Source organism: Nilaparvata lugens, chromosome 3 (assembly GCF_014356525.2).
Source record: "Nilaparvata lugens isolate BPH chromosome 3, ASM1435652v1, whole genome shotgun sequence".
Classification (NCBI taxonomy): Eukaryota; Metazoa; Arthropoda; class Insecta; order Hemiptera; family Delphacidae; genus Nilaparvata; species Nilaparvata lugens.
In genome coordinates, this window is record NC_052506.1 from 25,775,628 (window position 1) to 25,798,308 (window position 22,681).

The following is a 22,681-nucleotide window of genomic DNA, read 5'->3' on the forward strand; positions in this document are numbered from 1 at the left end:
AGCATAATAGAGCCTAAAAAGTAACAAATTTGACAATCTTCAAATTATTGTTTCCCTAAGAAGTAGCTACTCTAGAATGAGCTCCTGTCAATTTGTTTTACTCGTGTGATATGATTGTGATGATTGTAAATAATGTTGTAAATAAGCTGCTAATGCATTTATTTTTGTAAATTACTTGCTTGCGATGATGTTAGGCTGAAGTACATGTAAGTATTGAGGTGATTTTTCTGAACTCTTTGGAAGGGTGGATTTTTCGAGATTAGCTAGAAATATTTTTTGAGATCGATAATAAACAATATAAATTTATCAATAAAATCAATTACAGTATAATTCACACACCTTTTTCTTCATAGTTTTCATTTTCTTTTTTTTGTATATTATTTTATTCTAAGAAACAATTTTCAGTGTTTTTCTCCCATATTCGAGATTCCTTATCTAATTAGCCAACTTGTAAGTGTCTAATAGTAAGCTAACTTTCAGTAGTTTTTAATTCCAGCTCAATTTTACAATTTTTATATCTCACCTCTTGTTTACCTGAAGTAAATTTATAAAAAATTGGTAAAATTTATATTCAATACATGTGTTTGCTATCTAATAATATTTATCATTGTGTTCTTTCATTTAATATTATTATGTATATTTAGTGCTTGTGTAGTACTGTATGTTGGATAGCATTAAATCCCCGAGAATTTTGATAGAAATTCTAACATCGTAATGTAAAAGCTTCTTCTTGAACGCATTTCCTTCAGCCTTCATTTCAATATTTTGGTGCTTCTTTCCAATGTACAGATTATATATTATAATCTCTCACGTCATTCTTTTCCTAAAAATATCCTCTGTAAATACGAGTACAGTAGTTGAATTTGATTCTATCCTGTCTTTAGTGTAGTCATCCATAAAATCTTATGTAGCTCAATTGTGAAGAATTATTGTTTGTGATTTTTTCAAAACCTTTTCCAGCACCACTTTTACCTTATAAAGTCTATCAGTTTATTTTTACACATTACTTATAATTAATGGATAACTCTCCATCCATTATATACGAGGGTCATTCCATAAGTAACGAGACAAATTTCTAATTTTCAAAAACAGCTAAATTGATCCATATGAAACTTTCAGGACATGAAGTTGGAAACCTCGTGATGACATTTGATCAGTTGTTCTATCATATTTCGTGAACATAATCTCAAATTGACTCAGTTAACAATGGCGAGTCCGCTTGAGAATTGCACCATGGAAGAACAACGTGCCGTAATCAGATTTAACTGTCTGTCGTTTTGACTCTGATGGCTAATAGTGGTTGATCCAAGTTCCATTACAAGTTACATTTCTTTTGATAAACATTCTCCTTCAGTCACATACCGATTTTCCAAATGTTGACTGATTTGAACCCGGGTTTGTTTGTGAGCGTCCGTGAGTTGTCTAGGCACTCATCTCGCACAAGTTTGGTTTACTGCAGCTTGTTGTGAATAATGTTATGGACATTTCCAACACTTGCGTTTACTTTTTCACTTATAAATTCAGCAGTGATAGGCCTAGTGTCCGAATTAACGAATAAATTCGAGATTCGAGAGAAGAAGTCCCAACTTTGGTTGTCCACTGCGTTGATTGTCACAAACTTTTGTACGGCCACTTTGAAACTGGTCTACCCATTTGTAAACGTTTGAACGATCCAAACAATGGTTTCCGTACACTTTTAACATTCTTTTGTGGATTAAACTACCTTTCTCACCTTCTGTGACTGAAAATCTGATCACAGCACGTTGTTCTTCCATTGTGCATTTCTCAAGCGGACTCGCCATTGTTAACTGAGTCTATTTGCGATTATTTTCTCGAAATATGGCGAAACAACTGATCAGATTCATCGCAAGGTTGCCAACTTCATGTCCTGAAAGTTTCATATGGATCAATTTAGCCGTATTCGAAAATTAGTAATTTGTCTCGTTACTTATTGAATCAAATAATCGTTATTGAAAACTTCATTCATTTCATTTACTTTGTAATTGTACTGTGATAATTGACCTCATATATTTGAGCCCACAATATTGTTTGTAAAAGGATTTTCTGCTTCTGTATAAAGTATTCAGTCCATAATTTATTATATTTGAGATTTTAGAACAATGTTTCTTCATTGTGTAAACTACTAAAATTGATGAATTAATGTAAAATGAACAACAACTTTTCGCGTCCTAGCTTCTTAATAGAATGTGACATCATTCATTAAAATTGTATTGAGCCAAATTGCGGTAGAATAAAATAATACTGTAATTTTCAATTATACTCAATATGAATAACTGATTAATCTTCCTCATCCAAAATTATAGATAGTTTTCTCTCAATAAGAGACGTTTTTACAGTTTCAACAATTTGTTTTTGAATAATTAATGAATTTGATATTTTTAGTACTTTATTGAATCCATTCAACCAATATTTCATGTCAGAAGAATTATACAATTTCCTATCAATTGTAATATATATTGCTCCTTGTTACCGCCAACTCGGTGGCCGTAACACTCCTTAAACTTGAAACTCCTGTTTCATGTATTTTACTTGATGTTTTTCATGTTGTGAATTCGATTCTTTTATAGAATTCATAGATCTAATTTGCCAACTTTGTGCTTTACAGGTAGCTACAAGAATAATGAAATTTTTCATAGATAATTTTGGAACTTATGATTTATTTGGAAGAACCAATTACGAGTTCTATGCGCGAATCACTGGACGGATATTGAAAGTGCAGGATGACTGGATATTTAGCTTTCGTTTTCCTTCGGAAATAATTTCTAGTAAGTACATTAATTATTAAAAAATAGTGTTGTAAAAAACAAGTTTTTGTTTTAAATTTGCGCGCACATTTCTTTTAATATGACTCGATGCTTATTTCATATTTCTTCCTCATCTTTATCATTATTCATCTATTGACAATAATTAATTTGAAAATTCGGTATAAACCAACGGTCATTAAAGATGCAATTTCATGAGATGCTGCAGTTGGTTGTTTGAAATAATTATTGCTGACCAGTTTGCATGATTGTATAATTGTTTCTCCATAATTACACAAATATTGAAGTATCTAAGAATTCACAGAAATATATTGCGATAATATCTTATATTGTTTGTGATTTAGAAGATTTGTAAAACCTATCACTTAATTATAATTTGAAAAAATGTATTTTTTCTTTTCCTTAAGTAATAGGTTGAGTAATTGTAACATAAAGCGCTAAAAAGCTAAAAAAATAGATGAGGCAGGTGTAATCTCGTCCAGGTGTATGAAATCATAATTAAAAGAGTAAACAATTGTATTAGTAGAAGTCCGTCGGCAAAGCAATATAATATTTATTTATTTATTGGATAGAGCAAACAATACAATAGTCGGAAAAGAAAAAACAGGCTATTGCCCAAAACTTCTTCAATATGGTATACACTCTTGTTGATTTGGAATGATGAGATTCTTGAGTAAGCATTTTGTAATGTATTATAGTAGATGGGAGATCTCAATCTGAACTTATATGCCATGCTGTAAAGATGTTTTGAAAAATTAGCTCATTCCTTTTCACCTTCTAGGCCTATTACTTGTGTTTTGTGGAAAGTAAAAACTTGACCCTATTATTTGGACTATATTGTGATCTACACTAATTGTGATCTACAAGCGATCTAGACTAATTGTGATCTACAAGCGAACAGGTTCGCCTGTTCTTCTTCCTCGATTATTTTTAATTATATGTGGTGTGCAGTATTTAGTTATGTGTAGTAAGTACTATATTATGTAAAGCAATAATCTATTTCTCAAGCTAGAATGTAATCTTGAATATTTACAATAATATTTTCAAGGAAATTGTTTTAATATTTTTTCAACTTTATTAACTGAAGATTTTATTTGTTCTGTTTAGGTGATCTGTCGAATGACACCGAAAAAACGTGGTTGCAGTATGAGTGCGAAAGATGGGGATTGCGCTGCTTTAACCTTGAAAGTGAGTGAAAGATCGCATTTGGACTTGCAAAGTGCCTTATTTGTCATTATTGTTTTATCACAATGACTGTAACAGCATGAGTTTTATCATGTGTGACTACTTTTCTACTTTTGTAAATAAAATTCAATGTCTGTTTCTTGTATTGCACCATGTAGGTTAGCCGAACAGAGTATTATTTATGATTTCACTTAGTATTATTCATTGTTTGTTAAACTGAGTTATTACACTAAAGCCTTTGATCTCACGAAAGTAAATTACTAGAGTAAAATAATAGATTTCCGTGCGTTAACCACTTTTTGTTCCTATAATTTATGTTTGAATTCAATAAACTCCTTTGTATTATTTCTTTCATTTCCTTTGTTTTCCTCCTTGTTTAAAGAAGGTTGAATAAGTAGTCTCGAAGTTCATAGTCTCGAATTTATTTTTAATTTGCTTCAAGCTGTGCCATTTTTGGTAAGAAATACTCAATTGTCACACAAGATGATACAATTTTAACATTTTAATGCTATTTCTAGAGTTTCCCAAAGCTATTCTCTCAATAGTACCCTGACTGATGACTTACATGATCCATTAACAGACTATTAATTCATATCAGAGTTCTACAGATCTAGACTAATCAGTTCTCGAGGTTTGAAGTCTCAGGAGATCCTAGGATGTTTGGAATTATGAGTCTCTATTTTCATTGTTGACTATATCATTAGGGAAAAGTTACACTTTTAGTTTTAAGCAATATACAATATTGAATTATTTAGCCGTTTGGTAAATGAACAACTCTTTTTTATAGGCACTCCTCTCAGGAGTGCAATAGGCCTGGTAACTGCAGTGCTTATAGATAACATTATGTAGAATAGGCCTATTGAATTTGAAATGCACTTAATAAGTCACCGATTAATTGTAATAATGAAAACCAAATATTATAAGCAGATCATAATGGTACAGTGCAAGTTGAATGAAGAAAAATTAGTTCTACGGCACTTCTTAAGTTTATAAATTTATGTTTTTGTGAATAGGATATTCTTCCTAGACTTTTCCGTTGCTTACAGAATAGTGTATATATTTTAATTGGTAAAATTTTTGGTGAAAGTCCTATTCAAAGATTTGTATTATAGTCGTATTATTACTACCATCACTTTGTATTATATTATTTCCCACTGTAGTTTTTCAGTATCTTATTTAAAATTCACGTACAGTAAATATTGTGTTTTTATATATGCACGCTGAGAGTCAAATCAGTTATGTTTTTGCATAGAATTTTCAAATACTGTTGAATCATGTTTAGTTTCTCTACAAATTGTCATGGATTGGTCTAACTCAGCTTTTTCTTTCTGATAATTTATTTTTCAAATAAGAATTATTCTGTCTCATGTAATTCTTTGTACAGAGGTGTTTGATTTAATCACTTACTATAGTTTTGGTTCGTTTTTGTAAATACTTTCACAAATCCTTAAGTAGCAAACTATTGTTTCGTTATCATGTATTGTCATTTCAAGGATCAGGTTCTAAAATGCGATGTATTTTGAGAAATTATTTAATCGTTTATAGAATGTGTATATCCAATTGATATCAAAGACTTGATTTAATATTTTTAGCGTTACTATAAAACAAAACTTTTCCAAATCAACAACAAACTAAATTAGAAAACCGAGGTTTTTAAATTGGAAATAATTTGTACCTTTTTAGTACAAATCGTATGTATCGTTCAATTTCTCGTATTATACGCATCTAGCGTTTGACATTTTTCCAACTTCTGCGATTTAAGTTTGTTTGCTGGCAAGTTATAGATTGAAAAACTTGTCAGAAGAAGCTTCTGTGTTTTTGGCTGTACATCCTGCTTTGCTTTGCAAATCTTGCACAAGTGCTTGGCTAAGAATCTCAGATTTCAATTTCAAGAATAAAACTGAAGGTAAGACACTGTTTCAATTGAAAAATTAATCATTCAGACCATTCATCCCATTATGCATCGATTCATTCATTCATCCTTTTTTGTAAAAATCATTCATTCTAACACTGAGAAACTAATATCTCATTATGAGTAACTGAAAATAATATATTAACATCCATATATCTAACCGTAACTGCATTAATTTCTTCCATTTCTGTACATTATTTTTTACACATAAACATTGTGTCATTACTTTCTATTCATTCAACAAATTGAGAGATCATTTATTGAAGTGAATATATTTTGTATTTATTCATTTTGTATCATTTCTATAGTCTACTTACTCATTTCATTAATTACTCAATTTCAATTAAGTGAGTAACCATCATGCACGTTCATTTGTATAACGTAATGTAATGATTTTATTATATTTTTATTAATTTAAATTATAACTTGAAGCATGATACACCTATCATACATCTACCTTCTTAATCTTTGTGTTATTAATTGTATTTCTTTATTTAGAATGAACCCCTATTCTAGTATGGAGTAGAACCAATACCTCATTCTCAACTACAAATTGTATCAAGTTGGAGAAATTATTTATTGTATATGACTATTACCAACTTAAATTGTTTTATTGAGTCTTTTTCCACCTTTATGAAGTTTATTTTTGTTGAAAAGCAAAGCATGAACAGCCAAACTCAACTTTTATCGATGATTTTAATGATTATCAGATAAAAGTTCACAAATATAATCGATTTTACGTTTTAAAAAATTGATAGCTTCAATGTAATTGGCTCAGAAGAAAAATAACTTTACAGTAGACAGCACATTCTCATTTTTACAGAGAATTGTTGAGAATAAATAAACAAATCTAACCAACTTGACCAATAAATAAATCACATGTGCATTTTTATCCATATTTTTAAATTTTTAACCATTTTTAAATCCAGACTATGTGTACTATTTACACTATTTCACTTATCAATGTACGTTTGTAATCATTTCACTTGTCAATTGAGAATTCAATTTTATTAGAAATATCTTACTGTTTACTATATAGTTCACTCTATACTGTGTATAATTTCCCAACATGGATGAAATCTAGAAATTCATTTATTATTTTCGTTCCTCGTTGTATACATTTATATTGCATAATTGGATTATACCAAAATTTATTTGGAAGAGTCAAAACATAGTTGAGCGGCAAAGATAGAGTGTATCAGAGAAGGTAGCTGAGAGTGTTGAAAATAAAGCATGTATCTAAATGTCTCCACTTCCTTCTACCTTCTATGTTCTCATACATTTGAATACAAGCATTACTTTTTCACACTCACAGGTACATTCTACGCTACCCTCTAGGCCTACCTACGCCGCTCCACTATGTTTTCACCATAACTCATGTTCTTGCTTTGAAACGATTTCACATCAACAGATCTATAATTATCTGTCTATAAATACCTATCGAGGTTCAGATGTAGAAATGCACTATTACCTTATCAAATCGTACAGCAAATATTTATTTATTGATAAATATACATATACAATTCAGGTAAAGAAAATAAGCATTTGCCCAAAACTGCTTTAAACCTTAATTTAGAATATATATTCTATAGGGTAGAAATGATTACTTAATCCACACACAATTTGAGTACAAAAGAAAATGTTTCTACTAAATTTTTAATTTACAGATCAGTTACCGGTTATTCCTAAACACGAATCCAAACATAAAACGTCCATCACAATTGCAAAAAATTAAAAGTTTCACTAAAAAGCATGATAAAAATTAAGTTTCGCCCTAAAAATAGCACCATAAAGGCAGATTCTCATATATCAGTATTAGAAGTGTATGTTAGTGTTCGGTACAGTGATAATATTTTTCACACGAGCTCTTACGGGACCAGTCCCATTCAGCCCGTCTGAGCAAGTATGAATAGCCCTATTGCAACACATAATAAATATCACTAGTTAAATCTTATTTTTTCTCTCTCAATCATCTCAATACGAGGAGTAAGTAAAAATGAATGAATGATGAATTAACTGTATGAGTTTTTTATTGTAAAGTAAGTTTTTCGTTTATCATGGGAATAAACATATTTCAATAACCTAAATTTTGATTCGGACAGTTTAGTATAAATTGGAAATGGAACAGTTTTGGGCATGAGCCTGTTGTGCCTTTCCTCATGTCAAGTATTTATACACAATGTGATAAATAAATAATATTTTATTAAAATTAATCTTAATTTCAGAACCAGGTTTCATGGTAACACCTACCACATCTTCAGCTGAGCTGATGTATTTTTCTTTCAATTATGGAGAATTACCACAACATCTCTTACCATACAATCAAATTATATAAATAATATTTTCACTATACCGGACATGTGATACCGATATGTGGGAATCCAGGTTGATTGTTAATGTTGAAACGCAGTCGTGCTTGTTTTTAATAGTTGATTGTGTGTTGTGGTCCAGCAATGTCGCACCAGGAGGAAAGCCAGAGTACGCCGGCGCTGATCCAGCTGCCTGATACAATGGACGACGTCGCCTGCTGCAGTTCGCTCAGCATCATCCCCGAGAACAACCTCCTCGAGAGCTGCACCCGCCTTTCCATCAGCTTGGAGGAGAATGGCCTCTTCAAGGTAAATTTTCCATTAGTTAAACCTCTCTTATTAGGTTGCCTCTTCATTAGTTTACAGGGAAATTACCTCTTCAAGGTAACCTTTCCATCAGTTAAACCCCTTTTATTAGGTTTCCTCTTCATTAGTTTACAGGAAAATTACATCTTCAAGGTAACCTTTCCATTAGTTAAACCCCTTTTATTAGCTTGCCTCTCCATAAGTTTACAGGAAAATTACCTTTACCTCTTCAAGGTTACTTCAACCTCTTTATCAAGTTAAACCTCTATTATTAGGTCGCCTCTTCATTAGTTTACAGGAGAATGTCCTCTTCAAGGTAACTAGCGCATATTAAAATTTACCATCTTTTATCAACTGACCACTCCATACTTTAGTGAGGTCTCCGTTATAATGACAGTGAAGAAAGATAGGAGAAAAGTGTTGCTGATTCTCTGCCTTCTACAGTGTGGCTCACGTTGTAATGGCAGTATTTGATTTACTGTGGTGTTGCTATCTTTGCCTCACATTTGAAACATCAGGGAGTGATATCCTTCTCACATCGTTGCCAGATCATTTTCAAGTAGAAATATAATTGATTGATTAATTATAAATCGAACTTGAACGTTTTACAGTAGAAACATAACCTTTTTTGGGCATTTTATTAATTTATCAAAATAAATTTGGGAATGGAATAGATTTGGGCCAAGCCTGTTGTTCCTTCCTAATCATATTTATATGATTTGTGATTCTGTCCACGAATAAATAAATAAATAAATTAACACAATATTAAATCTCAATCATGAGAATGAATCATTAGATATATTGAAAATATATTTTTCTTTGCGTATAAAATATAATTTATTATTCTTAACAAAATGAAAAGTTAATATTTCATCAGATATATCGGTATCAGCTATATGAAGGTAGAGGCAAAGCATAGAATCGGCAACGCTTTTCTTCTATCTTTCTCCACTGTCATTATAACGTGAACCTCACTATGGGTCGCCTCTTCATTAGTTTGAAGGAAAATGGCCTGTGATCATTTCACCACCTAGTATCAATTAATATTGACCACTCCATAATGTACCTCTTAACTTGTTACCTCTCCCTCTAGCCCATAATATGTGGGTCACAGGAAGAGGGGACTCCTTCTGCCTCAACTGCGCCCACAATACTTTTAATGTGTAAAAAGCGGAACAAATGCATTAAATCTATTTTTAATCTGTATCTCTAATTCATTTTATTTATTTGAGCAGAATACAAGTTTATTAAAAAGATATGCATTATAACAATTCGGTTTTTTGTAAGGTTATCTAGTGCAGCAGAACAGCGTCGAAATTGCCTTAGTATTCTTTATTGATTCATGCAATATGTACATCATCAAAATGATAGGTAGAGAAAAAGTAAGGTAACCTTGTGCTATTCCACTATTGTGTGGATAAGGTTACACATAGTCCGAAATAGGTCAAGTCTTGTAGTTGTTCACTTCACAAAATGTTCAGTCGTTAATTATTTTCACAAAGTAAATTTTTAAATTTAGATGCTTCAAAACTAAGTATGCTGCACATGTCAGTATGATAGCTGAGATGAAGTTCAGTCGAAGCTCTCTCGTAGGGCACTCAGCATCCTCGTGAAATCAGTTTCTAGTACAAAAATAGGCCACATTGTCAATAGCTGGTGACAAAATGTTGATCTTGGTGCATCCTTATGCAATCAAACTCACAATACCTATTTATCATTATTAATTCAATATTCATTCAATAATCATTCTCTCATTCCCAATTCAATAATAAGCTTCGAACAAAATGATGCGAGCTTAAGCTACGCTTACACCAAAGTTGTCGACAAAATGTTGTTCACAAGCCTGTTGTTCCTTCCTATCATCTCTTCTCTTCTCTTCTCTTCTCTTCTCTTTCCTCTTATCTTCTCTTCTCTTCTCTTCTCTTCTCTTCTCTTCTCTTCTCTTCTCTTCTCTTATATACTTATAAAGGCTAAGCCCCGACAGACTGAATCACACCACATCCCAAACTACTGAGCCTAAAACCTTGAATTTTGCACGATTGTTTATGGTAGCCTGAAAACATCCACTAAGAAAGGATTTTCAGAATTTTCCCCCCTAAGGAGCTGGGGCCCCCTAAAATTTTGTACTTTTTAACCGCTCATTGCACAGCAAATTCATGACGAACTTTTTTGTTCAGCTACGAAAAAAAATTAGATCTTTGCAGAAAAATTTCGATCAGGAGCACAGGGGGGTCCAGGAGAGGGCGTTTTTCGAAAATGTTGATGTAAAATCACACTACAGCTCAAACTAATTGGCCTACAGACTTGAAACTTTGCACAAATATCTTTAAACATGCTAGACGCGCACTAAGAACGGATTTTGAGATATTTTGCCTCTAAGGGTTTCAAAGGATGAAAAGGATCCTATAAGTAAGGTTATGAATATGGTAAGGTGTGTGCCATATGAAATGATATTTTGAGAATTTATTTATTGATATGTGATATTCTAACATATGTTGTAATCATGGAAACTACAAAATAATATGATAGAAATTCAAAAAAGACATTGTTCTATTATTGCTTCTACCTGATTCCACTTAACCTCAAAATATGTTCTGATAATTGATAAATATATGAAATTTTAAATTATTATTATGTAATATTACATTTTTCTTCTCACATTTGAATCGAATCTTCAATTCGAGATCTATGGAACTTTATAGTAAATGTCAGAGTTATCAATAGACGGACAAATTTTTTGACGGAGAATTTATTATCGTAAATGTTTGTTGCATTGTTCCATGGTGTCACCGAGGCAGGGTTAACAAAACTAAATAAATCGTTTATTTAAATAGAATATATGTATAAAAATTTAAAAAACATTTTCAAAATATAAGTTTTATTGAGAACAGATGTAGAATGTGAATTCTAAACTTATAAGTTATAATTTTTTGTGACGTGTCTGTAAAAATCGATACTGAACAAGGCGTTGGCTTTCGTGACTTGCAACTTGTGGTTTTTTTCCTGTCGCCCTTTCTCTGAAAAATGGCTGGCTACAAGTGTTGTCGTGGAGTTTTGCTCTAAATCATTTCGTTATTAATGTTTTAAATTGAGTTTTATATAAATTTTTGTGCTGTTTTGTTCAGATTTAGCTGTTTGTATAGTCAAGCCAATAGCCACTGTGTTTCAACTGTAAACTAGATAAGTATTTTAGTTCGTAATACTCTGAAATAATTAGGCTTAAGACATATTATGTTCTTTGTATTTGTGTAATTCATCTGAAGATTATAAGTTAATTTGCTCTGAAAACTGGATTTCTCATTCATAGGCAATAGATCCATTCACAGTTTATCAAGAATCTATTTTATGGAGCCGACAACTATCTTTAGGTTGATAGGTGTTAAATGCTATTCCAACCGTTTAAGGAAAAATTGGTAGCACGCCAAATGTTACCCCTGTGGTGGGACTGAATTACAAAATAAATATGTCCCAAATGGTACACCATGAAATCCCTGGTTATAAAAATTATTAGTAGGATAGATATCTTGATAGGTTGTGAATGGTTTGTTGCTGAGTGGGAATCGGTTCAAGAGAGATCAAGTCCTAATGAATTATTATCTGTGCAGACCAGCAAAATAGCATACAATATGAAAAATATTAAAATGATGATGAGTTAATAGCTGCCTTAACACAACTGTTTGATAATTTTAAACAGAGCAAAATGCTAGGTTTGATGAGTTAAATGCTAGATTTGATGAGCAAAATGCTAAGTTTAATGCTAGGTTGATGATATGAAGCAAGAATTTGCTGAAACATTGAGTGATAATCATGAAAATGAAAACAAATTGAAGCAGGATGATAGTAGTGTTAAGTTACAAGATCAACTCATTCAAGTTTCTGACAATGTAGGCCTAGTTACTGTTGTTGAAAAAGTCAACCATAGTGAGACAGTAGAATTGAGTAAAGAAGTAGGTAGGGAGTTGTCTTCACTGAAAGTCAAACTATGAAAGTAATATTGATACATTGAAGGTTAGGAAAACTATAAACAAAGTGAATGATTACATGAGACAGGTTTCTGTAGAGGTTAGGAACAATGTAAACAAAATGAATGTTGCTTTGAGTCAAGTTGATGAGTTCAACTTTCAACTGAGAATTGAAAAGTTGTATGCTATGCATTCTCAAGTGAACATGACTAACTTGTGGCAAAACGGCTTTGTTGAAACAAATGAACCCATGAATAAAACTATGTTCTTGAAGAAAACAAAACGCAAAGTCACCATTGATGTGTTAGTATTCAAAGGTTGTTTCAAGTTGCTTACTTACAAGATGATGACAGTGAATCACATGATGAAAGGGTATTCCCCAACACACAATGATTAGGAATCCTGTGTTATGCCGGGATTCAGAATAGCATAATCGCTACACAGTGTATGGTAAGAGTCCATATTGTGTCTTTTTTCTTTCCTGTAGCCTATTTTCTTGGCCCTTAATCTTTTCAATTTTCGATTCTTTCCTGTCTTTGTGTAATATTCAGTAAATTTCTTCTATGATGCATATCTTAACCAATCTTGTCCATAGTCATTTAATTTGTATTTTTCTGAAATAATTTAGAAGTTGAAATAGTAGCTTATTTTCCTAATCTTTAAATTGTTGATAAAACTTAACTTTTCCTAATCTATCCATTGTAGTGTAAAGAATTGTTTGCTTGTGACATATTTTTTCATCATGTATCACTTATTTTGAAATGTGTGTTGTGTTTAGGGAATTTATTTACCCAGTTTTCTATTTCTCTTTTTTGTATTTTTTAGGGAACTTATTTACCCATATTTCATCTTGATCATCTTTGTATTATAATCTTGAAATGTTTGTACTTATTATACAGTCTTTAAATTTTTAATTATTTTAAAAATAAGGTTTTAATTTAAAACGTTTTGTTATTATTAATTGAAATAAGTTTTTGTGATTGATTTTTTTTTTTTAATTTTAAAACTGTTTGTTCTATAAATTTTGATATGATTGATTATCGTTTGAAATGGATGCTGGTGTATGTAGAATTTTTAGTGGGGTTTGTTGATTAGAATTTTGCTGGTATGTGATTGTTTTTTGAGATGGAACCCATTATTGCCTAAAGAAGGAATAACAGAGGTTATGACTTAGAGAGGCAGTAATGAGATAATTTTTTGTGTTGATTACTTATGTTGATTGCCATAGATGCAAAATAATGATTATAATGTTGATTGCCATAGATGCAAAATGATGATTACTGATGAATATTGTTTGCCTTTGAAGCAAAATATTATTGATGTTTTGAATGGTTTCTTGTTTAATGATTGATAGTAAAGTTTTGTCATGAAATGTAGTTTGTGTTTAGAACATTGAAGTCGAAATAAACTATAGTATCCAACAAACGATGATTAACAATATTAAATAATTTGCTTTTTATAAATTTTTGAACAAAATTAAAACTAAATAATTTTGAAACCCTGAATGATAAATCATAAATGTGAAATGAACTTGCTATAAATGAAATGTTATATTAAATGATAATGAAATGCAGATATATTATGAAATGATTGTGAATAGAAGACCAATTGTCTGAAATTATTGAAATATGTATTGAAATTAAATTTTTTGTTGTGATAATCTGATGTTTTTTTTTTACAATTTTGATAATGATACAGGGTGTTATGAAATTATATTTCTATTTTGAAGAATGGATTAAATTTTGATAATTGAACAGTGAATAGATGAAAATGAATTTTTTTTAAATTTATCATTGATATGTCCATATTTCACAATTTATGTATTGCTGACTGTATAATAAGATGTTAACAAATTTCAATTTCATAGATACTTAAAATAATTTTTATGTGTATTAGATTGTATTGATAGCCTAATCAAATTTTTTTCTTTTTAGTTTATAAGCATTTAAAGATAACAGGTACAGCACAGACATTAACATTGAAATAGTTATCATGTGAATCTCAAAATCAGCAACAAGTGAACGCCATGAAGAGTGTTAAGAACATTTGGGTGATTTTCGAATTAGTGTGACATAACTACGCCAATATCTACGCCAAAATCTACGCTGCGGCCTACACCAATAACTACGCCAATGTCACCCAATTCACCACCAATAACTACGCCAAAATCTACGCCGATGCCTGCGCCGAAGCCAATATCTGCGCCAATGCTGATGCCAAAATCTGTGCCAATGCTGATGCCAACACCAAAATCAACGCCGATGCCTGTGCTGATATCAATGCCTGCACCAATGCCAATAGCTACGTCAATGCCTGCACCAATGCCAAAATCTGCGCCAATGCTGCACCAATGCCAATAGCTACGCAAATGCCTGCGCCAATGCTGATGCCAACACCAAAATCAAAGCCAATATCTGCGCCAATGCTGATGCCAAAATCTGTGCCAATGCTAATGCCAATGCCTGCGCCAATGCCAATGCCTGCGCCAATGCCAATATCAACGCCGATGCCAAAGCCGACACCAAAGCATACGCCAATAGCAATGCCAATGCTTATTGCTGACTCTGTATCTCAAACTTCAACACTACTGCATTACCTGGAGGTAATTGCCATCCATGTTCACATTCACAACTTTGAATTCAGAAGAACAGTCACAGTATCATGAAAGAATTGATTCAAAAAATCCTCTCCTAAATTATTCCTGTATGCAGAACTCTAAACCTTGAAAGCTGAAAATATCAAAAAACCAAACCTTACCTAAATTAATCCTCACCTAAATTAATCCTGTATGCAGCGTCTATCTCTTTTCCAAAAAAGAATTACATTGTCATTTCAAGCCTGAAATGTACATTGTATAATTACAAATATGATACAAAATTTATGTGACTCTGTATCAAGTTTGGAATGCAGCCGTCTACTACAAACATGAAGCAATGCTAACTGAGATGTCACCTGTATCGAGTTTGGAATGCAGCTGTCTACTACAAACATGAAGCAATGCTAACTGAGATGTCACCTGTATCGAGTTTGATATGCATCAGTCGACTACAAGTATCAGCCCAACACTACGTGCATCCAGATCAGCCCAACACTTAACGTCATCACATTGGAGTCACACTTAACTGAAAATCATACTGAGTGCCTTAACGGACTGTTTTCCAAAATGTGCATCAATAAAATCAACCGCATCAATAGTGAAAGAAATGAACATTTTTTGATTTATTGAAATTTTATGTGAAAATTAAATGTAACAATTCATCAATTCATTTAAAAAAAAAAAATAATAATAATAAATTTTTCATTCAACATACTAAATTTTTTTTTATGCAATAAAAATTAAATTTTCTATCTATTAAATTTATGTGCAATTTCAAAAAACTATTCTTTACATATTAAACTTTCTGTTGAGATATTTTTCTTTAAATTATAAAGCTAAATCAAAAGTAATATTGATATTCTATATTTGAGATATTGTTTGGAAACATATTTCAATAACCTAAATTTTGATTCGGGCAGTTTAGTTTAAATTGGAAATGGAACAGTTTTGGGCATGAGCCTGTTGTGCCTTTCCTCATGTCAAGTATTTATACACAATGTGATAAATAAATAATATTTTATTAAAATTAATCTTAATTTCAGAACCAGGTTTCATGGTAACACCTACCACATCTTCAGCTGAGCTGATGTATTTTTCTTTCAATTATGGAGAATTACCACAACATCTCTTACCATACAATCAAATTATATAAATAATATTTTCACTATACCGGACATGTGATACCGATATGTGGGAATCCAGGTTGATTGTTAATGTTGAAACGCAGTCGTGCTTGTTTTTAATAGTTGATTGTGTGTTGTGGTCCAGCAATGTCGCACCAGGAGGAAAGCCAGAGTACGCCGGCGCTGATCCAGCTGCCTGATACAATGGACGACGTCGCCTGCTGCAGTTCGCTCAGCATCATCCCCGAGAACAACCTCCTCGAGAGCTGCACCCGCCTTTCCATCAGCTTGGAGGAGAATGGCCTCTTCAAGGTGAATTTTCCATTAGTTAAACCTCTCTTATTAGGTTGCCTCTTCATTAGTTTACAGGGAAATTACCTCTTCAAGGTAACCTTTCCATCAGTTAACCCCCTTTTATTAGGTTTCCTCTTCATTAGTTTACAGGAAAATTACATCTTCAAGGTAACCTTTCCATTAGTTAAACCCCTTTTATTAGCTTGCCTCTCCATAAGTTTACAGGAAAATTACCTTTACCTCTTAAAAGGAAGGTTACTTCAACCTCTTTATCAAGTTAAACCTCTATTATTAGGTCGCCTCTTCATTAGTTTACAGGAGAATGTCCTCTTCAAGGTAACTAGCGCATATTAAAATTTACCATCTTTTATCAACAGACCACTCCATACTTTAGTGAGGTCTCCGTTATAATGACAGTGAAGAAAGATAGGAGAAAAGTGTTGCTGATTCTCTGCCTTCTACAGTGTGGCTCACGTTGTAATGGCAGTATTTGATTTACTGTGGTGTTGCTATCTTTGCCTCACATTTGAAACATCAGGGAGTGATATCCTTCTCACAACGTTGCCAGATCATTTTCAAGTAGAAATATAATTGATTAATTATAAATCGAACTTGAACGTTTTACAGTAGAAACATAACCTTTTTTTGGGCATTTTATTAATTTATCAAAATAAATTTGGGAATGGAATAGATTTGGGCCAAGCCTGTTGTTCCTTCCTAATCATATTTATATGATTTGTGATTCTGTCCACGAATAAATAAATAAATTAACACAATATTAAATCTCAATCATGAGAATGAATCATTAGATATATTGAAAATATATTTTTTCTTTGCGTATAAAATATAATTTATTATTCTTAACAAAATGAAAAGTTAATATTTCATCAGATATATCGGTATCAGCTATATGAAGGTGGAGGCAAAGCATAGAATCGGCAACGCTGTTCTTCTATCTTTCTCCACTGTCATTATAACGTGAACCTCACTATGTGTCGCCTCTTCATTAGTTTGAAGGAAAATGGCCTGTGATCATTTCACCACCTAGTATCAATTAATATTGACCACTCCATAATGTACCTCTTAACTTGTTACCTCTCCCTCTAGCTCTGTACTTCCATATGTGGGTCACAGGAAGAGGGGACTCCTTCTGCCTCAACTGCGCTCACAATACTTTTAATATGTAAAAAGCGGAACAAATGCATTAAATCTATTTTTAATCTGTATCTCTAATTCATTTTATTTATTTGAGCAGAATACAAGTTTATTAAAAAGATATGCATTATAACAATTCGGTTTTTTGTAAGGTTATCTAGTGCAGCAGAACAGCGTCGAAATTGCCTTAGTATTCTTTATTGATTCATGCAATATGTACATCATCAAAATGATAGGTAGAGAAAAAGTAAGGTAACCTTGTGCTATTCCACTATTGTGTGGATAAGGTTATACATAGTCCGAAATAGGTCAAGTCTTGTAGTTGTTCACTTCACAAAATGTTCAGCCGTTAATTATTTTCACAAAGTAAATTTTTAAATTTAGATGCTTCAAAACTAAGTATGCTGCACATGTCAGTATGATAGCTGAGATGAAGTTCAGTCGAAGCTCTCTCGTGGGGCACTCAGCATCCTCGTGAAATCAGTTTCTAGTACAAAAATAGGCCACATTGTCAATAGCTGGTGACAAAATGTTGATCTTGGTGCATCCTTATGCAATCAAACTCACAATACCTATTTATCATTATTAATTCAATATTCATTCAATAATCATTCTCTCATTCCCAATTCAATAATAAGCTTCGAACAAAATGATGCGAGCTTAAGCTACGCTTACACCAAAGTTGTCGACAAAATGTTGTTCACAAGTGGTTTTCTACATAAAAGATTTTCATTTTTTGGCGTGAACTTGTAGAAGGTGAACATTTTTTTTGCAACTTTCTCAGAGTTTTCCACACTGAGTTGTCTGTTGACAACATCCTTTTATATTTACCGACTCTGTGTAGGAAACAAATTCTGTTGAAAGAAATTCAAATTCAAATTGGTTTATTCAAGAAATATGACATATTTACAAAATATAACAGTGTTATGAATTATACGAATAATTCTCCCTGCCTGGATAATTTGTCCGTGTGCAGGGAGGAGTCGCAAATTATCAGACAGAAGGCAAACGCTAGCAATAATAAAATAAATAACAAACTATGAATAATAATGAAATTTAAAAGAATAATAACAAAGTTTATTATAATGATGAATATTAAAACTAAACTAAACATAAAAAAACATAAGTTTCAGCTCGACGGCGTTTTAAGGGCTGAGTTGGGAGTAATAGCTCTATTAGCGTGGTATTGTGTGTAATATTTGAATGGTATTTGGTGTTCAGAAATAGAAATATTCATCTATATAGATGTAGAAGAGCCTCCGCAGCATCTGAACCGATGCAGAGCAGCCATCTGCTCACTCTCCGCTTGTGGAAGGATTTCTAAAAGTTGACGAAAAAATGTTGCTGTGCTTTCAAAGAAATTTACAACAAATTGCGACAATATGTTAGAAACTTAGTTGACAACTCTGGTGAAAACCCGCGTTTACTATTTAGCTTATCAGTTTTATTTTCTGTCGACTTCTTAGTAATTATAAAGGCGCGTTTACATCAGAGTTGTCAACTAAGTTTTCAACAAATTTCGTCAATTTGTTGCAAATTACTTAGTAATCACAGCAACATTTTGTCGTGAATTTGCAGAAATCCTTGTTTTTTTAACTTTTTGTTTCCCATTCAGTGTCGGTAAAGATAAAAATAAAGTTCCCTGGTTCCCCCTTTACATGTCCACGCCAACTACGCTCTCTCAGAATTGACAACTTTTCAACTTTTGTTCTTCTACCCTTGAGAACAGCAACTTGTTTTTTCAAAAACCTTGGCAACTTTTTTGTAGGAAACTATTTTTGGACTACATTTGGTTGATAGTTTTGTTCCAGAAATCAAATTGCGGCTATTTGTAGCCAATTTATTGAAATCACAGCAACAATTTGTCGTCTCCTTTTTCAACAACAATCCCTTCTTGTTTTCAACAACTTTTTGTTACCCATCCAGCGTGGGAAACAATGAGAAAGTTGCCAAAAAATTTGTAAGAAAACAAATTGCTGTTCTCAAATGTAGGGCAACTTTGACACCAGACCTCAACCACAGCCAGGTCATACAATATTCATTCATAGCTCCTCCCATTGTGTCATTTGAAAAATCTGACACAAAATGTGAGCCAGCCACGTCATCAATGTTGATTCATAGCTCATCCGATAGTGTTTTATTACAGAGAAAGAAGAGATGAATCGTTTTATGTGGTCCGATTGTGCCACCTGAAAACTCTGGACCAGACCTGAGCTGACCAATTTGTCTGTGTCTGATGGTGCTCACTAATTTGTCTGTGTCTGATGGTGCTCACTAATTTGTCTGTGTCTGATGGTGCCCACTAATATCTCTGTGTCTGATGGTGCCTACTAATATGTATGTGTCTAATGGTGTCCTCCCATTTGTCTTAGGGCTCCAGTCGCTCTTCGTCGAGTAGTGCGACGGCGACCGCAAGTCACAGCCACCACATGACCTTGGATGAGTTGCGCGCCGTCAACCGATACGCAGAGAGCACCAAAAGTCTGTCCTACTTGCCGCAGGTAACTATCTACAACTTTCAACTCTAATAATATAGTAACTATATTACTGTTACTATAACTATTACTATTACTGTAACTATATAACTGTTATAATAGTTCATCCTCTATACTAATAAAGGAAAGAATTGGCTTATACACGTACGGGATAGGAAATTCACGAGTGACGCATCATCACGTCTGAACTGTACTGATTAACTTGAAATGTTGCATATAGATTCTTAATTTACCGAGGATGGTTATAGGCCTATTTTAAATTCTTCAAGATTTCAGAAGTTTTTAATTAGACCCTTGCTGAGCACGGGTTACCTGTTAGTTAAATATAATTATCATTTGCCCACGCACAAGCCTAGAGCCCTTGTGGTTATCATCACTCAGATGATTTGATGTATTTGATGATGAATTTGTCGATGTGGCGGGGGGGGGGTCGCTCGGGCTCTGGCAGGGAGTCAGGGTTAAACGCTCCCCTCCCCCCGCCCATCCCATCAGCTCCGCCATAGTAGCCGTTCCTGGAATACAATTAATATAATACTATACTATGGAAATTAATTCATTATTCATTCATTCATTATCAGCAGAAATATTTATTGAAGTAATAATGGATCCTAGTATTTGTAAGGCTTATTAAATTGTCAATTGAATTAATATTCATTTGTTCACAAGCAACACGTATTCACTGGTCTTTTGTTAAAATGGTACAGACAAAACCGAACGCCATTTAACAGATGTTAGGTTATTTTTTAATGTAACTGTTATCTCTATACATAAATAAAAGACTAATCCCCGACAGACTGAAATCACACCACAGGCCCAAACTACTGAGCCTAAAAACTTGAAATTTTGCACAATTGTCTATGGTAGCCTCAAAACATCCACTAAGAAAGGATTTTCAGGAATTTGCCCCCCTGAGGGAGCTGGGGCCCCCAAAAATTTTGTACTTTTTAACCGTTCATTTCACAGTAAAGTCATAAGGAACATTTTTGTTCAGCTACGAAAAAAATTAGATCTATGCATAAAAATTCTGATCAGGAGCACAGGGGGGTTCAGGAGAGGGCATTTTTCGAAAATTTTGATGTAAAATCACTTTACAGCTCAAACTAATTGGCCTACAGACCAGACTTAAAACTTTACACAAATATTCTTCAAACATGCTAGACGCGCACTAAGAACGGATTTTGAGATATTTTGCCTCTAAGGGTTTCAAAGGATGAAAAAGGATCCTATTAAGTAAGGTTATGAACAAAGTGCTTAGACCAGTTATAGAATAGACACGCTGGGAAGTCTAGCCTCTGAAGCCAACATCTATTGCCAAATCCACCCATCTTGACGTCACAACAGTGACGTCACACATCGTATGAAAAACTATCCGATTGTGTCTATTTCATATTCATGGTGTTTTTAGGTTATTTCTAGCTACGGACAAAAACTATATCGGTTAAGTTATATTGTGTTATGTGATATCGGCTTCAAAGTTATAATGTGTATTGAAAATAATAAGGTACGGTAGCCTACAAAACTAGTTTTTTGTTATGCTGCAATGAGTTCACTTACATCATAACCAAGGATAATATTACAGTTACAACTTACAATATTCATGTGTATAAATTTCAACTTACGCATGAAAAGATATTCCACTTTTTTCCTAAAAAATTCAGTGCAATTATATGCTGCGCAGGAGATTTCCATTTTCATAAATAACAATCTGCTATAGAAAACAAGCTATGTTTAACAATAATGTAAGTAAAAACACCACACTTACAATGCGTGACGTCACTGTTGTGACGTCAAGATGGGTGGATTTGGCAGTAGATGTTGGCTTCATCGACTTTCAGTATGAATATACAATGGGGCCGTGTCTATTCTATAACTGGTCTAAGGTAAAGTGAAAGCCATATGGAACTGAGATAATTGACACATGATATTCTAACATATGTTGTAATCATTGGAAAGCTTAAAATAATTTTGTCAATCAGCTGATCAAATTAATTTAGCGCGAGCTTGCCACGTGTGTATTCCATTGTTGTATGCTTGGCTACGCAGTTCGGATTGCGTCTTCTATCAGCTGTATGGAGTCATATACATTCCGATTGGAAAAGAGCACAGAGATTTTCTTTGGTTAGGAGTTTGTTGATAATTATTTTTTCAAATTCAAATTCCATTGCTATCAAAAATCACATTGAAAACTTTCTCAATATACAACAAGATTACAAACATATACCTACATATTTATTTGTAGCACGACCAGAAAAAGACAAATTTGAGTACTATCCGTGAGTTCATTCAATATAACTTATATATTATTTTTCGTTAATATTTTGTGAATAAAAAGTACGAGTTGATGAGAGATGTGAGTAACTCCTTATATTTGATCCAAATGGTCATTCATATTGTAGTAGTCTGGGTCACTGCAATCAAAAGTTTTTTATTCTGTGGCTAATAAATTTCATACGTATTAATTGCCCATAATGTATCCAGTGTCCATAATGGAAGTGATTGAACTACTGAAAATTAATGGCTTACTGGTCCCTCATAGAATTCATAGTATTCCTGGTGATTG

At 32.8% G+C, this 22,681-nt stretch overlaps 1 protein-coding gene across 1 annotated transcript in view; it reads left to right on the plus strand.

Moving 5' to 3' along the window:
• Positions 1-22,681, plus strand: part of LOC111043207 — a 47,710-nt gene that overhangs the window by 16,547 nt on the left and 8,482 nt on the right. Inside the window, exons 5-8 of the mRNA XM_039423392.1 lie at positions 2,627-2,786; positions 3,891-3,971; positions 8,332-8,498; positions 19,999-20,127. Coding sequence (XP_039279326.1) covers positions 2,627-2,786; positions 3,891-3,971; positions 8,332-8,498; positions 19,999-20,127 — 537 coding nt within the window. The remainder of the gene's footprint in view (positions 1-2,626; positions 2,787-3,890; positions 3,972-8,331; positions 8,499-19,998; positions 20,128-22,681) is intronic.